Raw genomic sequence first — 12,733 nt, 5'->3', positions numbered from 1 at the left:
TAAGTGACTTGTTGAATGTTGAATGGTTGTTGGTGCTAGACAGGCTTGTCTGAGTATTTCAAAAACTGCTGATCTACTGGGACAACCATCTCTAGGGTTTACAGAGAATGGTAAGAAAAAGAGAAAATATCCAGTTAGCAGCAGTTGTGGACGAAAATGCCTTGTTGATGTCAGAGGTCCGAGGAGAATGGGTAGACTGGTTAGAGATGATAGAAAGGCAACAGTAACTCAAATAACCACTCATTACAACCAAGGTATGCAGAATAAAATCTCTGAACGCACAACATGTCAAACCCTGAACCAAGATGGGCTATAGCAGCAGAAGACCGACCACAGGCTCACCAAAATTGGACAATTGGAGATTGGAAAAATGTTGCCTGGTCTGATGAGTCTTGATTTCTGCTGCAACATTCAGATGGTAGGGTCAAAATTTGGTCTAAAGGACATGAAAGCATGGCTCCATTCTGCCTTGTCTCAGTGGTGGTGGTGTAATGGTGTGGGGGATATTTTATTGGCACACACTTTAGTACCATTTAGTACATTAAGAGCATTAAATACAATGTGACTGTCAATAAAATAAAAATCTGTAAGGTTTACTGAAAGAACTGTAAAAAAAATTAAATATTTTTTTTTAACAGTTTATTCAGTAAACCTTACAGATTTTTTATTTATTGACATTCAATTGTATTTAATGCTCTTAATGTCAAGCATTTCTGAGTGAGACAGTATTCCGCTGAAAGTCTGACAATCTATAGTATTATTGGATAATATTTTCCCCCACCTACATGGCCTTGGTTGGATTAACAAAAAAAAACTATTCACTAGAATAACATGCACTGATAAATCATGTGCAGCAAAACCAGAGAGATTAATTAAACAAGTAATTTTGAGTTGATGTCTTTAATGTTTAGCCCAATTGGTCTCTTTTCCAAATCGAACTGATTTTCAACACGACTCTATGAACGTCACTGAATTAAATCCCTAAAATGTCAGTATCTAACAGTAAATTAATGTACAATGACTGTTTCTTTTCATGTCTGGGAATGCAGAATTGTGGGATGGTGTTGCTGCACGTGAAAAAGGGAGAGAATGAGTGTAAGTGTGTGTGTGTGTGTGTGTGTGTCTAGTCAGTTGTATTAGCCCAGTGATTGCAGCGAGCACGATCTCTGCTCATTCACATTCACACCCTGTCCTCTCCGTCTCACACACACAGTCTCTGAATGGATGGAAACTTGGTTGTCATAATAACTGCATCTCAAACCTAGGCTTTCTGAAGCTGTGTGGAGCACTGTAAACACTGTGCGTAGTACTACAGAGCGAGAGATACACGGCAACAGAGAGGAGGGGGAGAGAGGGAGGGATTGAGATAGAGAGAGAGAGAGAGAGATGTGAGAGGGAGGGACGGAGATTGTGAGAGAGCAGAGGAGACTGTGAAAGGCAGCGAGTGGAGAGGAAAGGAGAGCACAGGAAGTGCCACACCAGTCCTTTGGATCTTGGTGAGTTGGAACAGATTTGACATACTGGAGGAATAGCGTTGAATATGTAATTAGACTGAATGTAGGGTTTGAATGTTAATGTGGTCAAGTAGGTGTATTGTCAATGTAAATGTATCCTTTGTTTGTTTGGTTACCTGTAGACATGTTGCTTTTGGGTGTGGGCTTTTTGTGTGCATCCTCCCCTAACCTTTGTGATGCTGTTTATGTGTGCAGAGCTGCTCTCGCCGGCTGAGTCTGGCTCCTCCCCGGCTGTCCAGGAGCTCATGACACGGTTGGGCTTCCTGCTGGGAGACGCCATCCCTACCTCTTCACAAACGAACATGGAGGAGAAACAGGTAAGCATGAACCCAACAGGTCTAAACACCCAAACTCTGAAAGACATGCAATCTGATACACAAACAACCTGCGTGCTGCATCACGTCACCAGAGATTGCAAGATTAGGATGATAACATCCTTAGAAAGAGGAAACAGCCTCTGAATTTTCTTTTCAGTCAGGTCACATGCAATCAGCCTTAGATACCAGAGGTCATTTATCAGAGAGATTGATTACACTGCTGGAGCTGTTTTGCCCTCAGAATCACACTTTCACTTCAGACACAGTACTGGAAGAGCTTTTTTTTTTTATTCCATTTGGTTGGTCGTACTCTTGATTCACAAAGGTTTTGTCCAACTATCTGCCAGTGGGGATACAAAAGTTTGGACACAATCTGTAGTTTTCACAAAAGTCAAAAGTCATAAGGATGGTGCTTTTTGCTGACCAATAAAATGGGAGATTTGAATGCAGATGACACATGGAGAAAGAGTACACTTTAATTTACATATACTACCAACATTGTAAGTGACTTAGATTCAAGATAAACATAGCTGTATTTAAAATAATCTGTTTAGTTATCTTATTTGTTTATTTAAAGCTGTGCTTGTTTGATGGTTTAATCACACTTGTGCTTTTGTGTTTTTTATTGTATAGCTGTAATATACTAATTCCTGATTACTAAAATCTAACATCTTTTTGTGATATTGTGTCCACATCTGCATACAGTAGGTACACCATACAGAGGTTTGAGGCATTTATCTGGGATCTAAGTCGCTCTTAAGAGGCTTATGTAGCGTTTTATGGATTGCTGCACACAAAGCTATTAGTTGCTGAATTCATCCACAAGCATGCTTCATCAGTCTTGTATTATCACAAATGAGAAGCTGCTTTCTGATTGGCCAGTTTCTGACTTTCCCTTCTGGCTTTTCAAATGCAACACATTAAGTATGAATGCTGGTTTCTGTGTGTTTGCTGCTTTGTACGTGCATAGCTGCTTTATAAGGGGAGAAACCATCTTGATGTGGAGAAGCACCCTGGAGATGTTGCTGCCCGGTGAGTAATGCAGTTTCTCCGCTGGAAAACGAATGATGCGGGTGGAGAAATAGTGTCTCTCTTACGCACACTGACGCTATTGCAGCACTGAAGAAATTATTGAACAGGTGCATGAAGCTCTACCTGAAAGCTTGAGCGCTGCTTTACTCTGATGTGTGTGTGTGTGTGTGTGTGTGTGTGTGTGTGTGTGTGTGTGTGTGTGTGTGTGTGTGTTTGTGGAGAGAATTTTTCATTGGTGAGCGGCTGGCAGGCAACAGTTCTCTGGGGACCAGGGCTCCGGTACACTGATTCCCCTCACACACACACCATCACACTCCCTGACCTATATGAAGTACGAAGAGAGGTAAGAGGAGAGGACAGAGTAGTATCTAGGGTTTGATGTACTCTGTACTGTATTAAAATAAGAGTCAAGCAGAAATGTTCTTCCTGGTGGTTTATGCTCAGTAAGCACTTCCTTTAGATATGCAGCAGGTAGGATACCCATAATTTCTCACACACCAACATTAGTTCTTTGTGCTAATCTGCATTCAGGTCTTCTGGTCCTTTTTAAAGCATTGGTTCTCAACCAGGGGCCCATCCTTCAGCAAACTTCCAAGAGCCACAGGATGACTTTGATTTTAAGTTAACATATTACTATTACTATTAATATAATTAAAATAATCTGACTTGATCAAACACACACACACACACACAAAATGATGTAATAATAAATAATAAATAAAGTTTTTATTGAAGGACAAACAGTTCTTTAAGATTCTGGAGTCACAAACTTAATAATGGTTAATTAATTTAATATACAAATAGTAGCTCTGTCATAATTAAAGCAGAATGCCTCCAAAAATATCTTGACTTATTTTGGCTTCAACCCTCTAAGGTCTAAGGGTAATTTTGGGGCCTGGAGAAGTTTTGTCATGCCCTGACATTTGTGCTTTTTTCAGTTGCTTATAAACATCTAAATGGCTAAAGTCTAATATCACTGTAATCAGCACAAACTAGGCCATAATAATATGTGAGCATCATGTATATACATGATTGTGTCTTTGAGAAAACAAAATGTTATGCGTGGTTAGTAAGAAAAATAAAAATTGTAAATCACTTGAATAAGGCCATAAAACACTTACAGAACATTGGTTCCCGGGACTTTTGAAAACTTTTTCTTTCTAAATTATGTGAAAATCATCTTGTTTACTCACTCACAGAAAACAATACATTGATTTAAATTTTCTAAGACACTTCTTGTGTAGAAAGGGTCTATGCAAGAGGGCGTGAACTATCAGCATTATGTTGTGATTTACACCTGAGAAGACAAAGGCCTGCATAATGAGTTGCATAATGAGCCTTTCAGTCAGGTTTGTGACTGAGAGGGAAGAGTTACAAGAAAGAATCTGAGGACAAAATAAATTAATATAATTTTATGTTTGTATTTTATTTAGAATATATTTAATTATCCCACAAAATAATTTAATATTCACTTGCAATTGCAGATAAACAGTTTTTTGGAAACAATCAAAGCTGACTTTCAAAGCTGAATTTTTTGCATCATTACTCCAGTCACACAATCCTTCAGAAATTTAATAATCTGATTTTCTACAAAAAAAAACTTTTATTATTATTATTATTATTATTATTATTATTATTATTAATGTGGAAAAGAGCTGAGAATATTTTTTCTGTTTTTTTTTTTGATAAATTGAAAGAACAGCATTGTTTGTTACATTTGTTACATTTAAATTTATTTGTTACATTTATATTATTTACATAAAGCTTTTGATTGGTATAGTGTATATTGTTATTAAAAGTTCATAATTTTTCACTTGATTATACATTTAGTCAGGAATTATAGTTTGGAAAAAGTCTAACTAGTAAAATGTTTACACATTATGTGAAACATAATAAGTATATAAATAAATAAAAAGAGACTTACTCATGTTTATAAACACTGCTGAATAAAGCGCTTCATTGTTTTTTCTGAGGAAATCCAAAACTCAAATCCTGAGGTAATCCTCATCACATCTTCTTGGAGTGAATTATGTCTTACTCCTCTTATCGTGAAGCAAACAGTAAAATAAAAAAAAACTAGAACTGTCTCGCTGCGTTGTCTTCTGTTGTGTGGGCGTATTCAAGCCACGCACTTCAGTGAAACATTAGAATCTGAATAGAGTGTTCAGTGCGGGGGCGTGGTCGCATTAGAAGATAATGAAGGGAGATGTGAAAAACGAACCTCGCATTGTTTTCATATGGATTACTTTATCACAGAATATTTGTTTTCGGTAGCACTTTGATTAGTTTAAAAGTAGAGACATGTCAGGCCTTCTATAGATATCTCTCTCATGTCTGTTCGTTGAGTATTCACTGAGTTACAGTTCATTTTAATGATGCGTTTGTAAATGAAGATCACCGCAGACAAAGGCTGCAGACAGCACACCTTGTTTGTTATCTTTATTTTATAAATGCACAACGTTTTGTTGTTATTATGTCTGTATACAAAAGAGTAGACCCTCTACAGATTCGATTGATGTATTGCTCTTATCTGTACGATCAAAACTGAAAGTATCATTTAAGTTATTTTCGTGGTTACCAGGAGAAAATGCCTCATCACGTGTATACGCATGAATCGACTACAAAGGTTTAAAAGTTGTGTTGTAAAATGGGGCCTTTGAGTCAAAGAAGGTTGAGAACCACTGAACCACAAAGTCAACCTGATACACTTTGAATACACCAGTTTTATTTCCGTAATGATGTATTTGTTTAAAATGACTTAACTTCTTTTGACTGTGGAAAGTTGCCATCACTGATTAATTTGTATTTTTTTTTACAACACCAGGATTAAGAAACCTTTATTTCCAACAGCATTTTCCGTTATTTTTTTAAACACTGGTAAAATGCAGATGTACATTTGTCTGTGTGTTGGTTACTGTTGCCGTTACAGGCTATATCTGTTTTCTAAAAGCATCTTATTGGGTGCTTATATTGGAACAAAAGCAGACTGGAGGTCTTGGAGTATTTTTGGCCTTGCCCTTGTATGGACATGAGAGCTGAGTTTAACAGTTACCATCTATCACTTTATCTCCTCGCTCCGTTTTTGCTTTTCCTTTTATCTCTTTTTTTCCTTCATGCAGTGTTTATTTATTTATATATTTATGTATTGTTTTTGCTTCACCCCCCCCCCCTCTGTCACTGTAGTGTATAGTGTCCAGTCAAGGCGTGAGTCCTTGCTCCACATTGACCAGCAGTACGGCGTCTCCCAGCGCTGAGAGCCCCTCTTCCACCTTACCTGAGACCTCCTCCAACAGCAGGGCTCCTGTCATCTGCTCCAGCACCTGCTCCACTGCCACTTCCACCGTCATCACCACCCCCAGCTCCACCCTGGAGAGCAAAGACAGCGGGATCATAGGTAACATCTACCGCCCTACTTATCAAAGTCCTCCTTTATCTCAAAGTCCAACATTGTTTGCTACCATTTATCCAACAACTGCTTACAGCATATACTGTAGGCTCCATACAAACTTTGTTTTGTCGAGACTTCAGAGTTAAGACTCTTTCACATTGAACACAAAACAAAAAGAGAAACAACTCACTGATGAATGGTCTATTCAAGCCGAGCGGGAATGCATATCTGTCAGGCTGAATTAAAAGCTGGTCTGCCATCCAGTTTTCAGAAGCACAAGAGGAAATGTTCAGTACTTTGTTTCATTTTTAATTTTTGTTTCTGAAATTATAGAAACAAACAGTGCATTTTGCAAAGTCCGCAGTAGCTCCACTTCAATCTTCAATGCCTGCTCTGAGACTGGTGATCAAAGAGATATTTTACCCTAAAATGACCCTCATGCCTTCCCAGATATACATGACTTTCTTCATAAGAACACAAAGATCTTTAGAAAAATGAAAAATGATTCCCAGATCTGTATTTATGAGTTTTCAACATTTCTAACATGTTACAGCACATTTGGAGATACAGTACTGACAAGTGTGTGTGTGTGTTTATGCACGACTGACTTTTCTGCACCACCAAAAAACAGCACCAGGACTGTGAGGAAAAGAGGAAGTGAGCACTAGACTCCCTGAGACTGACTTATCAAAGCTGTTTATTGCTGGTTAACTTTCTTGAAGTGTTTTTGTTGGTCTGTGCTGTTAATGCTCATGAGTCTGAGATACGCTCTGTCAAAAACTGGGACGGCGTTGGGTCATTATTTCAGGTCTGCCGGTGGTTTCTTGAAGTAGGACATCAGTAGGGTTTTTTAAAGCCCAAAATAGTGTTTTTCTATTTGGTTGCGGCAAAGAAAGGTCAAAGACAACTGCATTAAAGCAAAACGTCTGACAGCAATTAACTGGATGAGTCCTATCTGATGTTCTTACACTCCAAGATCATTGTTTGTTTACCATCTCTCCAAAACTGCCTTTGATGGTTAATTCCTGTTTTCTTTTCCGTGATTTTCTTGCTTGACCTTCTGTGTCGTTCTCTCCTCTTGTGTCCTTCCCATTAATGTCTGGCTCCTCCCCCCATACTTCATTCACCTTCATCTCTCTCTCTTTCTCTCCATCCTGCAGCAACAGTCACCAGTTCCAGCGAGAATGAAGAGCGCTGTGGCTCTAGTCTGGAGTGGGCGAAAGATGGTGGTGCGGGTGTAAGGGGCGAGAGCGGGCGTAGCGCTCATCCGCCCTGCACTCCCATCACCCCAGAGGAGCCGGCGGTGTCTGGTGAAGCCCAGCTGAGGACAGACACCACAGGGGCGACTCCCGTCATGACATCACCTGTGGATGGACCAATCACGTACCACAGCACTTCTTTGGTTATGCCACGTCCAAATTCTGTGGCAGGTGAGTAATGAATCATCAACAAGGCTTCATTCATTTGATCAAAATCAGCAATACTGTGAAAATTACAGTTTAATAATATATATATATATATATATATATATATATATATATATTTAATTTTTTTTATATATATTTTTTTAAATGAAATTTATTAATTCACAAATCTGAATATTTAGTCTTAAGTGTCACTTGATGCTTCAGAAATCATGATAAATAATTATGATTCGGTGCTCAAAATGTTTTCCTCTTTATCAGTGTTGAAAACACTTGTGCTGCTTAATATTTTTCAGGTTTCCTTGTTAAAAAAAGATCAATGAATGGCATTTATCGGAAATATGTTTTTTTTTTTGTAACAGTGTAAATGTCTCTATGCTCTCTTTTGATCAGTTTAATGCATTTTTGCAGAAGAAAAAGAAACCTAACTGACCTCAAAAAAAAATATTCCTCAAGCTAGCTAGTATCAAGGTTTGCAGCTGGTTGCCGATTTCTGTGTGTGTGTGTTTTGAATGAGTCTGTTGCTGGTCTCTTTAACACAGTAGCATGTCCTGGAAGGGAAAAGCTCAGTGCACAATATGTCGCCTGGCTGCCTCTCCTCCTGCGGCTTGTGGAAAGCTCTGCAAGCGGGTGGCTTTGATTTCCTCTTGCTGTAAAGCTAAATAGAGAAATTTCTGTCAGATATACAGATTGACTCCAACAAAGCAAAGTATCTCGCCATGTGCCTGTCTGTGGTGATCTTTGTCCTACAGAGTGTTGAAAAAGGAAGCTAATGTATTTACATCTGTGCAGCTTCGAATGGCTGGATCATGATTTTGCATTTGAGTCCCTCACAAACAAATGCAACATGACAAATGACAAACATCATCCCTGTGTTCATGCCCTTCTGCAGAGATTATGGGTTCAAGCAGATTAGATTATGGGACAGGATGGGTGGAGTGTACAGGGATGAGTGGAATTGAAGGGGTGTAGTGTGGTGGGCAATGAAAAAGATGAATGAAATGAGCCATTGATGGATTGAATGTTGATTAATGGATGAATTATGATTGAATTGTACACTCTCTGAAAAAAGGAAGCTTTGACTTGCCTCAACACACCTGCCTGGAAGTTTCTAGTATGCCTAGTTATGCTGCCTTCACGCCATGTTGTAATTACTTTTTTTCTGAGTTGACAACATGTGACATTCTACTCGGAGCTGAATTATGTGTTTCTATAGCAACACTCTCAACGCCAAAGCCTTCACATGCTAAACAACTCATAATTACAACTTGTAAGCTCTCAATGTTCTGCGAGCTGCGACTTTGAAAATGTAACTGCTTTACCACCTGACCACCACCAGGTTCATTTAGCCGCTACCTTTGAGTTCATGGGCAGATCTGTGTAGAATTTCACATTTTGTCATCTTGGAATTTTGGTAATTAAAACATGGCGTGAATGCCGCTTAAGACCATAATTAGCTGGTTCGGCTGTGTTTAATTAAAATTGGAGCTAAACTCTGCAGGAGACCCCTGCCTAGAGCTGAAGATCTTTGCCTGAACCCGACGGGGCTTGGGCCGTGCTCTGGCTTGCGCTCCGGTTTGCGAGGTAAACGAGCGGTCATGTGATGTATTTCGATTAGCAGGAGAAAGATGCAAAAATGAATGCTGAGTAGGTGTAACGGAGGCTTGCCTCTGGTGATTACGTTTTGGTTGCACCAACAACTAAAGCAAAGTCTGAGGTGTGGAAAAGTTTTGACCAGGTTTATAATGAAAATTAGGGCCGGGACTTTAACGCGTTAATTGAGATTAATTAATTACACAAAAAATAACGCGTTAATTAAGATTAATTAATTACAGAAAAAAAATTCCCGCATTTTTAATAACTTATTTTTGCACCGCGGAACGTTTCTCAGTGGACGCGTTTCGGCGGAACGATTATACTGAAGCACCACATAGCGTTCGCATTCGCATATCACCACAGCACATCGAGCCTCAAGTATCACCTCAGTGCAAAACATATAGCAGCTAGCGTGGACTTTACATTTTATGTTGAACTATGTATTATTTTGTTGGTGCAACTGGCAGTTTATGTTAAACTCTTTATTGTTTTGGCCAAGGTTATTGAGAGTTGGACTTAGGATGTTTTGGCCTCTGAAGCAACAGAGAGATGTTTTCTAATAGTCAGTGTTTCCAATGTTCTGAATGTAATTGACAGTATTGTGTTTTACTTAAGAAACACTTTACAGAAGGTTCCAGCACCTATAAGCTTCCTGAATTTCTGAAATGTACTATTTCTAAATTGTTTCTAAATATGCTATTTCTACACTTCATGGCAAAAATTGCACTGGTCTGCTAGACTTGATTGAACAAAAATAAACTATTTTGTTGCTTAAGCTTATGTATTCAGTCATTATTCAATGGTATACTATAAATCCATGTGAAAAAAATGTACTTCTCACTGTTCTCAGGTCAAATATTTATATGCGATTAAAATGCGATTAATTTCGATTAATTAATTACAAAGCCTCTAATTAATTAGATAAAAAATTTTAATCGAGTCCCGGCCCTAATGAAAATATGAGTGAATAATGACACACCATCAGTGAGCGCAGGAATGCGCTGAAGCCATCTACAGTGGATTCAATCATTTTCCTCCACAAAAACATGTAGGCTTAGCCTAATCTCGGTGAGTAAAGGTTTTTCAAATGATAACTAAATATTCATTGATTCTTAAATGCATAATGTGGACAGAGTATTTACGCTAATGTTGGCATTATTCTTTTATTAAATGTCAGCTGCTAGTGGCGAAGCAAATCCGGCGGAGCCTTTATCTTAATTTCGTTATTGCCAAATACCCATCTTAATTTAAAATTTATCTTAATTTAATTTGTTAAAAAAGACTAGTTTTTATTGGTGCGTTAGTCTTTTTATAGGCTAAATGAGCCTATGTCTATTTAGAGTGCTGAGATGTTAAGATGTCACAGAGGAATTATTTTGTTTCTTTATTCCAACTTCCAAGTGGTCTAGTCTACGTTAGTTATGAATAAATTGTTAAAACATGTATAAATGACTCATTCCTGACAAAAGGCAAAAGAGCTGTGTGTGTGCGCACATTTGAATAATGTCGGGCTGTAAACGGGTTCGGGCTTTTAAAAAGCTGTCAGTCAAAATGTACTTGTCGGGCTCGGGTCCTGTCAGGACTAACTTTTATGGCCCAATCACAGCTCAAAAGTGTACAAGCCAAAAATGTTTCTCCAAAAATTGTAGCAGTAGGATAAGGTGTGCGAGATGGTTCAGAGTAAACTGTGCAAGTGGCTTGATGAATAGTGATGGTGAGATTTGATAATCTTTACTTTACAAATACTACCGTACTACAAATGTAGCTACAAAAAGTTGAAAATAGATTTTCTATATCCAAATATACTGAATATTAAACATTTTCCTTTCCGTTTTGTCATTGGACCACTATATCAAGTAATTTTTTTATGTAATGGATGCTTTCCTATAAATGCAGTATATAGCAGACATCATGAAACCTATTTAAGACTATTAATTTTCCTTTTTTAGCCTAGAGGAAGTAGAACAGCTTCCGTTACTATCCCCATATACTTATTTTGTGTTTTTCTGTCTCTAACTCTGTTTGTGTGTGTGTGTGTGTGTGTGTGTGTGTGTGCGTGTGTGTGTGTGTGTGTGTGTGTGGATGAATTAGGTTGGGTGGGGGTTTTGGGTACACGTGTTCCTCCACACACAGCAGCAGATTGTGTTTGTTCTTCACAGAGATCACAGAGGTGGCATGTAATCTCTCTGCTGTCTGTGAGCCAAACACAACCCTAAATGACTCTCTTTCTCTCATTCTGTCTTTCTCCCTGCAGCCACTAGCAGTACTAAACTGGAGGAGCTGCGGTATCTGGATGAACAGAGGAATGCTCCCCAGCGCTCCTCCATGCGTTTACAGTGGCATGGAGCTCATACAGGGGGCCGCAGTCAAGAATCTAAAGGTGCTGTCTGACAGCTAAAACTGCCAATATTAACTGAAAAATGCATTTAACCTTCAGAATGTGACATACATCTGACATGTATAAGGGGCAGTTATAAAGAAAATGAATGGGGTGTTTGGGCTCCATTTTATGTTTTCATTTCAAGCAATTCAAGGCCTTATGATTCATTCTTATGATTCATTTCATTTGAAACATGTTCTACATTGATCTGCCTATGTGAATTGTGTGTGTGTCTGTCTGTGTGTGGTATATTTTAAATGGTTAGTTCTCCCAAAAATTGCCCCATGATTTACTTTAGATGTATATGACTTTCTTCTTTCAGACGAAAACAATTGGAATTATATAAAAAAAAAGAAATTGTGGTTAAAGGGTTTATGAAGGCCTTTTGAGCAGAATTAATGAATTTTCCTAATGACAGTATCCATATTTAAAACTAAGTTAAAATAACTGTAATACGCTTGTTCATGGGAGAGTAGCGTTCCAGCGGATGAAGTAAGACGTAGGCAGAGTAAAAGCTCTAGTGAGAAGTGATGAACGTGGAAGCACAGAGAAGGGATCAACAAATAATATAACTCTATTTGTATTTGTCTGAAAGAAGTAAGTCATATTCACATAGGATGGATTGAGGGTGACTAAATCATGGGGTAATTAAATTTTTTGTGTAAACTATCCCTTAAACACCTGTGTTGTTTGAATCCTGCAGCTCGTCTCACGCCCTACAAACCAGTGGATATCATGCTCAAACCCCTGCTGTTTGAGGTGCCCAGCGTCTCTATGGATGCAGTGTTTGTGGGTCGTGATTGGCTGTTTCAGCGGCTGGAGGAGGTGCTTACGGGCGGAGGAAATGCCGGTGAGGGTAAAGGGGCTGTCATCATAGGTAACGTCGGTTTGGGAAAGACGGCAGTGATCTCACGGCTGGTGGCTCTCAGCTGTCATGGTGGACGAATGAGACAGATTGCTTCCAACAGCCCTGAAGCTACACCCCAGAGTAAGATGTCCTTTAGGAATAGTTTAACTTTTTGTATTTACTCATCATATTGCAAAACTAATATAAAAAAGGTAGAAAACTGAAGACATGCTGG

General features: G+C 38.6%; 1 protein-coding gene across 3 annotated transcripts in view; it reads left to right on the top strand.

The window, feature by feature from the left end:
- LOC128015366 (protein TANC1) overlaps window positions 1–12,733 on the top strand; it is an 85,067-nt gene that overhangs the window by 49,002 nt on the left and 23,332 nt on the right. For all 3 annotated transcript variants that reach the window (XM_052599162.1, XM_052599161.1, XM_052599160.1), the window contains exons 5-9: window positions 1,710–1,831; window positions 6,047–6,257; window positions 7,412–7,681; window positions 11,526–11,651; window positions 12,355–12,639. In XM_052599162.1, coding sequence (XP_052455122.1) covers window positions 1,710–1,831; window positions 6,047–6,257; window positions 7,412–7,681; window positions 11,526–11,651; window positions 12,355–12,639 — 1,014 coding nt within the window. The remainder of the gene's footprint in view (window positions 1–1,709; window positions 1,832–6,046; window positions 6,258–7,411; window positions 7,682–11,525; window positions 11,652–12,354; window positions 12,640–12,733) is intronic.

The sequence above is a fragment of the Carassius gibelio genome, chromosome A6, assembly GCF_023724105.1.
Source record: "Carassius gibelio isolate Cgi1373 ecotype wild population from Czech Republic chromosome A6, carGib1.2-hapl.c, whole genome shotgun sequence".
NCBI classification, from domain to species: domain Eukaryota; kingdom Metazoa; phylum Chordata; class Actinopteri; order Cypriniformes; family Cyprinidae; genus Carassius; species Carassius gibelio.
This window is presented reverse-complemented; position numbering and strand designations above follow the sequence as displayed.